The sequence below is a fragment of the Oxyura jamaicensis genome, chromosome 4 (assembly GCF_011077185.1).
Source record: "Oxyura jamaicensis isolate SHBP4307 breed ruddy duck chromosome 4, BPBGC_Ojam_1.0, whole genome shotgun sequence".
NCBI classification, from domain to species: domain Eukaryota; kingdom Metazoa; phylum Chordata; class Aves; order Anseriformes; family Anatidae; genus Oxyura; species Oxyura jamaicensis.
This window is the reverse complement of record NC_048896.1, coordinates 21,094,727-21,107,797: the sequence shown is the minus strand read 5'-3', so window position 1 is coordinate 21,107,797 and position 13,071 is coordinate 21,094,727. Positions and strand designations below refer to the sequence as shown.

The 13,071-nt window shown below is 41.3% G+C and overlaps 1 protein-coding gene across 1 annotated transcript in view; it reads right to left on the bottom strand.

Moving 5' to 3' along the window:
- COL25A1 (collagen type XXV alpha 1 chain) overlaps positions 1-13,071 on the bottom strand; it is a 314,583-nt gene that overhangs the window by 97,600 nt on the left and 203,912 nt on the right. Inside the window, exon 8 of the mRNA XM_035324280.1 lies at positions 459-530. Within this exon, the coding sequence (XP_035180171.1) occupies positions 459-530 (72 nt within the window). The remainder of the gene's footprint in view (positions 1-458; positions 531-13,071) is intronic.

The window sequence follows — 13,071 nt, the reverse complement described above, 5'->3', positions numbered from 1 at the left end:
TCAATGATACATGGACAAACTTCAAACATGACCATGGAAAATAACCACGTACCCCTGAAGTTGTACAGAATTTTTCATTTGTTTTGGAGAGCTGTTTCATAGTTACAATCAGCCAAGCCCCTTAATGATTTGGACCTAATAATTTGTAAAAGACAATTTCTAAGAAAGTTTCAAAACTTATTACCATTCCCTTTTATAAAACACCAAAATCAGTGCTCAACTAATTTAATTTCCAGCACACCGCCACAAACCACTGAAAGAGCTGACTTCATCTTATATGTGGACCACTCAGCAAAGCTACCCATTGTATTTTAAGCTTTAATTTCATTTATACTTCCTTAAATTCCAGAACTTTTTCAAATGAACAACCTGCTATAAGAAGGTAACTGACAAAAATGTACAGCAGAAAGTAAACTGAATGTAAAGAAGAACCAGACTCGAGAGAGATGAAGCACTACCTTAATGAGGCGGCGTTTAATGAGCTGCTGATCAGCAGACAGAAACCCATGATTGATTTTAGGAAACACCATCTGATCAGGCAGGTGAGGTCAAAGGTTGAAGATCAGAGATGAGAGAATTGAAGAATAGACATCAGAAGGCCCGAGAAAGAAATAAAGATATGTTCATTAGACTTGTAACAGTTAAAATTATATAAACTGGTGCTTCTGTCTGATAGAAGCTGTGCTTTTTCCTTCGAAGAAATTTCCCTTTAAAGTACAGGACATACTACTTTATGAATTAATCATATGCAGTTAACTGTGCAACTTTTTTCTCCATAGATTTCTTGGGAGAATTCTTCACTTTTATTATTATTATTATTTTTTTCATTATCCAGGCTCTGAGAATCAGTATCTTTATATACGGTTCTTTCAGCAAAGCTTCTGGAGACAAAGCACCAGTTCAACTTTCAGTCAGATTTTCTAACCAGCATATTGTGCCATGAAGAATGGTGTCATTTGAATAAGGACTGGAGCTCCAGCTTGACCAGATTGCTTCAGTCCTTCCTGCTTAATTTGCAAGTGCACTTGGAAAAATACAGCACATACAGATTAAACTTCAGGTATCTAACACAGATAAGTCACTCTCTAAAGCAGTTCACTGACATTTTCCACACTCCTGCATGCCTCATGGAAGCAGAACTACAGAAAAAAAAAATCATCTGAAAATTAAATATTGATCAAGAGCACATGGAAAGCTTGTGCTACTGGTGTACACAGCTATGGATTTGATCCCATGTTTTGCATTGGGAATGCTTATGCCAAGGCAAAGGCAGTGAGGGTTGACTTAGGTCCACCATAAGGATTCATGGCTATCCCATAGTAAAAATGATTATTTCATGTGCACTTTTATGCTGATACAGAGAGACCTGACTGAACAGGTACGTGTCAGCCACAAACCTTGACGGTGAGGATCTGATTACTGTGCAGAGCAGCGACTGTGGGGAAGCCTGGCAGACCCTAGGGACACAGCATAACATGGTACCAAAACAGCACAACACAAACTGCACAGAGACAATTTATTAACAGACAAAAAGAACAAACACCATGTTTAGTATACCCCACATTGCCTACTGACAGGGAACAGCCTCTCTGTCATACGGGAAACAGAATTAGGTTTCCACTATGCTGCACATATAGGTTGTTATTTCACAACATTATAAACAGATTTTAGAAGGAGCAGTTGCTCAGAGGTGACTTTTCTTTAAATTACAATAAATTGTTATGATTGTTTGACAGTTGTTAGGCTATCCGCCAGCTGATGACTGAGCCATTTTCAACCAAAATGTGCTACAACACTTCAAGAGAGCTATGCAGAAAGCTTGGATTCCAGATTGCCACAAAACTTGACAGCTGTGACAGTGGATTTTGAGGCATTTTGTGGAATCACCATCCTGCTCCTCATGTTCTGTTTAACATATGACATTCAGCACATAAACTGGTAATACAAACACAATTATAAACACTGAACAACAATCTACTGCTAGATCTGGGGGAGTCCACAATGGCCACGGTCAACATTTTCAACACATACATAACCAGGGCAAAATTTTTCCCATCAAGTGCTGTATGCTGCATGTGGTCTCTCACATTCTACTCTACCAGGATGTGCAGAACTTATACTGTACTGGTACCAAACAAACAAACAAATAAACAAACAAAAAACACGTGGTAATCATGGCCTGCTGTGACATTACAGGGGGTGAATTTTACTCTCAGTTCAACACCCTTCTTGTGCTGCCTTCTAGGGTGCAAATCAGACCTCCTGATAAAGCTGAAGTTTTGTGAGGTTGAGAAGTATATTCCTAAAATTGAGAAATCCTCCAGTCCTCCAGGCACAGCACACTATCTGAAGCAGAAGTTCTCAAAGGTTTTCTCATGGAGAGCCAGGAAATGGCTGAGACACATCAGGCTGAGGCATACAGAATACAATACGGTCTTGTACCTGTAAGCTCCCTATGTGCATGCACGCATATGTGCCAATTCTGTGAGAAGGAGCTGGTGGCACAGCCTGCAGCAAGACCTGCAGGGTGGCAGTTTGGCACCTATGAAAGGAAAGGCTGTGTCTGGCTCTGGCCACCAGACAAGGCGGCTTCCAAGAAGTCCTGCATCAAAGCCCTGATGGTGCAGCCCACAGAGCCATGGGGCAGCCATGGTGCATGAGGCCCCTGCAGCCCAGCTGGCCTCGTGGAGAGCACCAACAGGCAAGAGCAGTCTGATAGCTGCAGCAGAGTCATCATTACAAGTATTTGCTCTGTGCATCTCCACCTGCAATGACAACAAAGATCCTCTGGTTCACAAAGACCATACTGGTCTTTCCAGGAGAAAAAAAAAAAAAAAAAAAAAAAAAAGCAGAATTATATTCTGATGCATACAACATGTCCTTCACTAGTGCCTTTGAGATGCATTGAGCAACTTTGCTCTTGATACGCTGTGAGATAAGAGGAAGCTGAGACCCTGCAATTGGATCCCATCAAGTCAGAGGCAGCTTTACCAGCCTTCCTGCTTTGGAACAGGGTGTGGCTAACTCCATTGGTTGGTGACCTGAAATCTCCTCTTTAGAAATAAAAAGAAAACAAAACCAAAAAAGGATAAGCCACCAAACATTTTAAGAGACTCATTCCTGAAACACTGCTAAGACTGGAATGATACATCATTTAGAAAACAGATGTATCAAATATTCATTTATCTTATTACGGAATATAAATTTAAAAAATTATTAGAAGGTAATGTGCCAGAATCTTTACATCTGTGACTCATTAGTCCTGCTGTGCACATGGTTCGTTCCTCTTCTAGATAAAACTACAATAGCCATGTAATGGAAATGAGTACAAACAAGAAACCTACAAAAGACCTAAAATTTAAGCAGCATGCAATACACTTTAATCTCATTTATTAAAAAGGGGATTACCAGAAAATCTTTTAACCAGTTCATTTTTATTCGTTAGCCTTTAGGATTACTATGTAGTTATTTTCATAGTTACCACTATATGTAGCATAATTTCAATTTGACATTTTTGAGAAAAAAAGGGGAAACTAAATCTCATTATTACATTTGATTTATTTCATGTTGAATACAAAGGAGAGAGAAAATATTTTAGAAAGGAGATACTCTGAGAATACAGTTTTGATTTTAAAAATCATGCTGAGAATAAAAGAGTTTTGAAAGTTTTGCATAGTTCCACACAGGAACACTTCCATAGAGCACTTCACAGTCCATTCTCAATGCTTCTCAATACCATACAGGCAAATTCAAGAGTAGTTATCAGCACTTCAGGTTTCTGCTTACCTTATGAGAAAGAGAACCCACCCCCTCTTCAGCAACAACCTTTTCCAACATGTTCTCTAGTGGAAGAAAGCCATCTTTCTTTTGTCCAAAGCATACAATTTCACAGATTTATAGAATGGTTTTGGTTGGAAGGGACCTTAAAAATCATCCAGTTCCAACCCCGTGCCATGGGCAGGGATACCTCCCACCAGACCTTGTTACCCAAAGTCCCATCCAGCCTGGCCTTGAACGCCTCCAGGGATGGGGCACCCACAACTTCTCTGGGCAACCTGTTCCAGTGCCTCACTGCCCTCACAGTGAAGAATTCCCTCCTTACCTCTCATCTAAAACTACCCTCCTGAAGTTTAAAGCCATTATCCTATCACTCCACTCCCTGACAAGAGTCCCTCCCCAGCTTTCCAGTAGGCCCCCTTTAGGTACTGGAATGCTGCTGTAAGGTCTGCCCAGGGCCTTCTCTTCTCCAGGCTGAACAACCCCAACTCCCTCAGCCTGTTTTCACAGGACAGGTGCTCCAGCCCCTTGATCATCCTCCTTGCCCTACTCTGGACTCATTCTAATACTTCCATGTCCTTTTTGTGCTGGGAGGGCAGAGCTGAACACATTAGGTCTGATCTCTCTCTAATAGTCAGAAAAATGCAGTACTGGCTTGGACCTAGATTGTCTCCCCATATGCAACATGCGCTTCAGGAGAAGGCCAGAAATATAGGAGTATTAAGTGGAACCCAGTAAAGAAATTATAACAAGTGCATAGTTTTTCCATGCGTGGGAGGCTTTAGAAGGCACTGCATCTTCTGGCATCCATGAAGGATAATATTGGCAAACAATGAACTTCAAAAAAGGCATAAAAAGATCTATCCTTCCCACAACATGAGTTCTCTTCCTTTCCTGTCACTCTGCTATAAATATACCCTCAAGTATCCCCTAGATCTGTTTTATTTTTTCTCTATCTAAAGTTGTTCTCAACAATGGATTCAAAGTTACTCAATTTTCTCTTTATTTGGTTTGATTCTTCAACTGCGCATAGGAAGGGCTCTTGTTCTACACCCTGGGAGGCCCTCACAGAGTACAAAACACTACAATGATCAACAGCGACCACTGGCCTACTAAATTCTACTGCTGACAGCAACTCAAGCTTACCCTGAAACACTAGCTGGTTACAATTTCCACATTAACACATTTGTTGAACATCCCACTATATTTTTTGCCCAAACTCCAAGCAAAAAAATGATGCTACGCAGAAGCTAACAGGCCTGTGACCATATTATGCAGTGTCCTGCTTACCTGCCTGGAAACAGAGGTAAAGCCGAGTCATTCCCATACAACGGTCACAGAGAAAACTGAAGGATGGCAGAACCTCACATCATTGTCTCTGATTTCCTACTCATATGAAATAATACTCCTCTGTGACATCCATCACAGTCACCAAAGATGCCGTTCCCACTAGCAGTCCTAGATATTTCATAGTGCACTCAGTTTTACACACTGGTCTACATAAGGCCAAGACTACAAGGTTATCATAACCTTGTTGAATGGTAGGTATAACAAGTATTACATTAGTGGTTTTATACTGCACTGCATACACACCCTTCTGACTACTGCATTTGCTTAGTGCAGTGAATATCACAGTCCTCCTGAGGATTTTCCTTCTGACCTGCCAATAAACCCAAGCTGCACAAGTTTACATGTTCTTGTGAAGACATGGTAAATGAGACAGGAATTACCACCTGCTGTTCACTTTTACTTCCTAAGGTTACAGCCAGCTGCTGCAATTTCACATCAAGTCACACAGGCTTCAGGCCAGAGTGATCCTGACTCTCTTTATGGCTGCTTTCCCTCCCCCAACACCACCTCCAGTTCTAATTAATCCCTCAGACTGAGTGCCAGTCCTGCAGCTAATTATTGTACCTGCCCTGGGGAACACAGTGTTTGGTATCACCCTGTACAGTGCCATGGACTCTCAGCGGGAGCTCCTTTATATAATCCCTTTTATCATAACTGCTGCTTTCTCCATCAGTAATGCTGCTAACTAAAACAGTGCACCACAACAAGACAAGGATCCAGGATTATTTTTTTCACTTAGGCAATCACTTGGCAAGGAGTTATAATTTGAATATATTGTGTAACAATTCAGATTTTGTATTGAAATAATAAAATGTAATGTTTAGGAACCAGCACAAGCTGCCTCTGACTAGAAATGGATCATTATAAAAATATATATATATATAAAAATGTTATTTTCCATAGTGACTTCTGTGCTTTCACTGTGAACTTTGCCTGACACTGCACTCCAAATGAACAAAACTGGGAAAAGCTAGCACTTATCTATTTTAGTTCTAGTATTAGATGAATTTTCAGTGAGGCAAATAACTTCTCCACACAACTCAGTTATAAGTTCTGATGAGTGACCACAATCTGACCTACAGAAAATATCCTCCCTAAAGTCATACCTGCTCTCACTGAAACTGGTGGGAAACATCCTGTTCAATCTAAGATGGGTTGGTCTGCCCTCAAACCAAGTTGGTCCTCACAGAAATAAACATGTCATGTCTTGTCATGTTTCTTTTTAAATTCGATACCCACCACAGTTAAGTGAAGCATGTAAGTGGTTCAAACCTCTTCTCTGATATTTGTTAGGACTGGATGAAGTAAATTTGAAGAGCTGGTTTTGATCAAATTGCTCTAACTCAAGTGTTCAGTACTGCAGGACAGCTTCTGTCTGAGATGAAATGCCTACATAATGTTTTCTCAGTCAAGGGACAGAGATGTCGAAAAGGAACAGGATGTACAGAGACTTCCTTCCTCACCATTCCTCTGGCATTACTAAAAAGGGGCAAGATGCAAACTGACGGGTGGTGAGTGAAGACATGCACTGCCTAGCTCTTAAGATGGGAATGACAACATCCTCATCTTGGGAGCAGGTATGTGGCACTCTCTAGTGTCACAGCTGTTCTGCATTCCCCAGCAGTAACTCATGAGCAGGACATCAAAGGAATAGCTGGGCCCTGGAGCATCATCCACTGCCAAGAGAATTCTCCTGTGAATGGCATCTCAAGTCTGTGTCCCAGTGCTCCAGGCAATGTGGGCAGCTGGTGCAATCTAAGTTATTTCCTAACTTCACTTCAGTTTGTTACCCTGCCCTTCATCTTAATGGAAAACAGTGTAGCCTCGACCACCTAAAACTGGTGAATTAAATCAGAGTGCAATAAGGTCACCCCTGAGCCTCCTCTTCTCCAGGCTACACAGTCCCAGCTCCCTCAGCCACTCCTCGTAAGACTTGCCCTTCACCAGCTTTGTAGCCCTTCTCTGGACTCGCTCAAGCACCTCCATGTCCTTCCTGTAGCGAGGGGCCCAAAACTGAACGCAGTACTCAAGGTGTGGCCTCACCAGAGCCCAGTACAGGGGGACAATCACTTCCCTGGACCTGCTGGCCACGCTGTTTCTTATGCAAGCCAGGATGCTGCTGGCCTTCTTGGCCGCCTGAGCACAATGCTGGCTCATATGCAGCCGACTGTCAACCAATACTCCCAGGTCCCTCTCTGCCAGGCAGCTTTCTAACCACACATCTCCCAGCCTGTAGCTCTGTTTGGGGTTCTTGTGCCCCAGGTGCAGGACCCGACACTTGGCCTTCCTGAACTTCATACCGTTGGCCTCGGCCCATTGGTCCATCCTATTCAGGTCTTCCTGCAGAGCCTTCCGACCCTCAAGCAGATCGACACACACACCTAACTTGGTGTCGTCTGCAAACTTACTGAGGGTGCACTCGATCCCCTTGTCCAGATCATCGATGAAGATGTTAAAGAGGACTGGCCCCAGTACCGAGCCCTGGGAGACTCCACTAGTGACCGGCCTCCAACTGCATTTGACTCCATTCACCACAACTCTTTGGGCCCAGCCATCCAGCCAGCTCTTAACCCAATGAAGTGTACACCAGTCCAAGCCATGAGCAGCCAGTTTCCTGAGGAGAATGCTGTGAGGAACGGTGTCAAATGCCTTACTGAAGTCAACGTAGACCACGTCCGCAGCCTTTCCCTCATCCACTAAGCATGTCACCTTGTCACAGAAGGAGATCAGGTTCGTCAAGCAGGACCTGCCCTTCATAAACCCATGCTGACTAGGCCTGATTGCCTGCTTGCCCTGCAACTGCCGCATGATGACACCCAAGATAATCTGCTCCATGAGCTTCCCTGGCACTGATGTTAAACTAACAGGCCTATAGTTCCCCGGGTCTACCCTCCGGCCCTTCTTGTAGATGGGCGTCACATTTGCTAGCCGCCAGTCAAGTGCAACCTCCCCCAGTAGCCAGGACTGCCTATAAATGATGGAAAGCGGCTTGGCCAGCTCCTCCGCCAGTTCTCTCAGTATCCTCGGGTGGATCCCATCTGGCCCCATCGACTTGCGTACATCCAAATGCTGTAGCAGGTCGCCAACCATTTCCTCGTGGATTGGGGGGGCCACATTCTGCTCCCCATCCCCTTCCACCAGCTCAGGGTACTGGGCGTCCAGAGAACAACTGATTTTGCTGTTAAAGACTGAGGCAAAGAAGGCGTTAAGCACCTCAGCTTTTTCCTCATCACAGGTTACTAAGTTTCCCCCCATGTCCAGTAAAGGGTAGAGATTCTCCTTAGTCCTCCTTTTGGTATTGATGTATTTATAAAAACATTTTTTGTTGTCTTTAACAGCAGTAGCCAGATTGAGATCCAGATGAGCTTTGGCCTTTCTGATTTTGTCCCTGCACCGCCTCGCAGCATCCTTGTAGTCCCCCTGAGTGGCCCGCCCTCTTTTCCAAAGATTATAAACCCTCTTTTTTCTCCTAAGCTCGAGCCACAGCTCTCTGCTCAGCCAGGCCGGTCTTCTTCCACGCCAGCTCGTCTTTGGGCACGTGGGGACAGACCACTCCTGAGCCATTAAGATTTCTTCCTTGAAGAGCACCCAGCCTTCCTGGGCTCCTCTGTCTTTCAGAACCACCTCCCAAGGGACTCTGCCAACCAGTGTCCTGAACAGCTCAAAGTCAGCCCTCCGGAAGTCCAAGACAGTGGTTTTACTGGTCCCCTTCCTGACTTTGCCAAGTATCGAGAACTCTACCATTTTGTGGTCACTCTGCCCAAGACAGCCCCCGACCAGCACACCTCTCACCAGTCCTTCTCTGTTAGTGAACAGAAGGTCTAGTGGGGCTCCTCCCCTGGTAGGCTCGCCAACCAGCTGTGTCAGGAAGTTATCTTCCACGCTCTCCAGAAACCTCCTGGACTGCTTTCTCTGGGCTGTGTTGTGTTTCCAGGATATGTCTGGGAAGTTAAAGTCCCCCACAAGAACAAGCGCTGATGATTTTGCAACTTCTGGCAGCTGCCTGTAGAACTCCTCATCCGTCCCCTCATCCTGGTTTGGCAGTCTATAACAGACCCCCACCAGGATGCTTGCCTTGTTGGCCTTTCCGCTGATCCTAACCCATAGCGACTCCACCTTGTCATTCCCAGCCTCAAGTTCGCTGACATCAAAACACTCTCTAATATGAGTTCGATGACATCAAAACACTCTCTAGCCACTCCACCACCCCTTCCGTGCTGCCTGTCCCTTCTGAAGAGCCTATAGCCAGACATTGCAGCACTCCAGTCATGAGAGTGGTCCCACCACATTTCCGTGATGGCAACCAAGTCATAGCCTGCATGCTGCACAATGGCTTCCAGCTCCTCCTGCTTGTTTCCCATGCTGCGTGCATTAGTGTAAATGCACTTCAGCTGGGCCTTAGCCTTCTCCCCCAGCCTTGCCACTGTTCCCCCTGGCACACCTCCAACAAGCTTTGTTTCATCCCCATCCCCCTTCTTACCTAGTTTAAAGCCCTCTCAATGAGGGCTTTACGTTAACAGAAGAAATCATGTAAGTTTTTTCAGCATTCTTATTGTGGCACATTAGGAGTATAGTTCAAAACAGTGGTTAGATATAGTTCAGAACTAAGAATATTATTTGCTTATGCACATCGGGCAATAAAAAAATAACTACATGGGTAGTCATATTAGTAAAGCATGATTTGAAAGCAGTACTGTGTGAATTATGTTTTAAGTAACACAGCAAAACAGAAAACATTCTTTTATACACACAGGAATACTGCTTAGGAAGCACCATCACTATATCATCACATTTGCTGCAGCTTTTGACAGCATATTCATATAAAGGAAACCAAAGAATATTTAATCAGGAAAGAAGAACAGCTGGGGACAACACTAATTTATGCTAACAAAGCTGAACAGTCCTTCTATTAAGGCAGATAAAATTAATGAGCAGTATTTTTAAAAAGCAAACAAACGAACAAAAACTATGAGGAACATTCAGTAGGATATAATCAAACATCACCAAGACACTGACAGAATAGGCTTAAGTTATGCAAAATTGTATTAGATTAAAATAATACTCTGACTATAATACATTTGCTTTGACAAGATGAGGATACAAATCAGCTGCATGTATTTGATTTGAACAAAGCTTCCTATTTATAACACTGATTTACCTGCATTTGCTACAGTTAGCAATGCCTCAAAAATTGCTCTCATCAAAAGCAAGACTCCCAGTAAGTCAGATTAATTTATGTTCTACTGTTTTGTGAAGCAGACCTGTTCCCTTCTAAAAAAATATGTGCCAACCCTCAAATGAAAAATAAGACAAAATAAGATAGCTTTAAAAGAAGGTGAAGAATAAATGAACATGGTTTATTTATGACTCTGTAACTAGTATTTTCTGATTTATGAATGAAGAACTAATTTTAATGTCAATAAAGATTTTCCATTTATTGAGTAGGAGCAGAAAAAGGCCCAAAATATTGTCTATCTATTCTTAGAAACATATTAACTAAGGATAATATACACACACATTAAAAACAAGCCTAATTTTTTTTTTTTTTTAAAGAAAAGATCAAAATGCATTTCTTATATATCTTCAATTTCCCTTTAATATGGGACAACTTATAAATGCGGTGTCCATAAATGCTTCACAAGTGAAGCAATACTTCAATTTAAAAATGTAGCCTGTACTTATATTATATATACTCATATACTTTTATTTATTTCAGTAAATAGTCTGCTTTCAGGCCTATGTCTGTCTATATTAGACAAATTTTAAATAGTTTTCCAACACAGAAGAGTAGAACCTGCAAAGTTTATGTTGCAAAGCAGTGATTTTTCTTTAGTGGGCATCAAATAAAGAGTAAATATATTAAAAGTAAACAGGGAAGAGGAAAGGGTTAAATAGAAAAGAACATTATATCACTATCTGAGCCCAACTGGTTCAACAGTATATAAAGAACCTGTTTCATCTTCAAGTCAATAAAGATTAACGCGATAAAATAAACTTCCGAATACCTTTCTTTTCTAGGACTTAGGATCTCTTTGGCTGAAGAAGTTTGAGAGATGTTATAAATTTTGTGCAAAGCCAGCAGCTAGGAAAATTTACTTAAACATACAAAAAGGAGAATGTAATTTAATGAAAATACTTCTATGGCTTCTGGGGAGCTGTTCACTGTACCTAGACCAAAACCAATTTAAAGCCAACTGCTAGCCCATGATTTCTAGACCTGATCTCTCATGCACATGAAGTAAAGGACAGAAGATATTTATTAGATATTTATTATTATTAGACAGAAGATATTTATTTACAGAAGGACAACAACAGACCACTTAAGACACAGTACAAGTTGCTTTACTCCCAAATATTCACCTCTGAAGGTCTATTTCTGTTAATCAGGGTACAATCTACTCAGAACACATATACTCTGCAGTCCTTCCATTATGAAACCTTCAAAGGCTTTTTAAAGCTGGGATAGAGCAGCTGAGCAACTAGAACAAAGCAACGGATTGACATCAGCATTTATTCTAATAGCCCAAAGGCTAAGAACCATCATTTTTTATTTTGTCATGGCTCAGTACAGTAATGCAAATCTGCATGGACATATCACAAAGCCATGTCCTCTGAAAAAGAAAAGCATCTAAAAGAATTACTCACATTTGTGTATCTTAACTGGTATTGAGGAAAGCTGGTTTTGCATTTGACCTAAATGTTCAATCTACCAGCACGTTGAAGTAGTGAGAAAATATCTGATATAAAAATATCTAAAGATAAAAAATAAAAATGGCAGTTCTTCTAATAAGAACAGGACTGCTGAACACACTCACCACCACTACTTTATCTGTGGTCTCATGAGATCAAAGCACAAATTAATCTGCTGCTCAAGCTTGCTCTCAGAACATGAACTTCTACATCATCCACACAACTGGAATGTTGTTTTTGCTTACATATGGACATAAGTAGATTAGGCCACATGGCATATGAACCAGAGCCCTTACTCATACTCTGTAAAATGAAGGAGGCTGGTCAACAAATTACTTCTGAATACCTAAGAAAACCTTGCAGATTCTTCTTAAAAAAAAAAAAAAAAAAAGTATTCAGACCTGTTATTCTAAAAATATAAAAATATAAGTTTCTGGGCAGTATTTGGAGAGTTAAGTTCCTACTACTTTAATTTACTTAAGATATTTTCAAGCAAACCTGAATCTCAGATAAGTTCAGTATATACTCATCATCTCCAGGGACCATAAAATAAGAAGTTTTGAGATTTCAGAAAGAAGAATCTCTCAAAATGTAAAGACCCAGAAAGAAAATCTGAAATGGTATATGCAGGGACAGAAATAAATTATTTTTTGTTTCTTAAATGTTTTTCCTTTTAATTTCAGCAGGATTTTAAGAGCTTAATGTCCCATCTTGACCTGGAGAGTCTCCACATTTTATGTGGATTTCTTAACTAAATGGTTTTCTTTTACTCCCTGAAAATACCAGGAGGAAATAAAGCAGCTTTAAAAAAGAATAAAGGATAATTTTAAAATTTCCAAATCATAAAAATAACTTGGAACAATAAAATCTTTATTAAACTAAGCACTAGTCTTAAACAATATGTGAAAATATCACAAATAATCTTCAAGTTCTATATCTCTAAAAGTTGAATTAGCTTTAAAATGTCCATCACTTTCAGACATTTTATCCAATCTGTTTGCAAACTTGTCAAATCCAAATGCTGACTTAATTCCAGAGTCACCTACAGGTACCACACTTCAGGGTATGGTATCACCTCCAAAAACATTTATTTGACATAGGTGGAAAACTGTATGTAAAGGTAACCAACCAGGTTTAAATGGGTTTGGTTTCATTTGGTGCATGACTGGCTGACACATATAATTTCCATTAATTGCATTGTAAATCCCCTGGCACAGCAAGGTGAGCAGATTCACCCTGAAAACAGTCATCAGA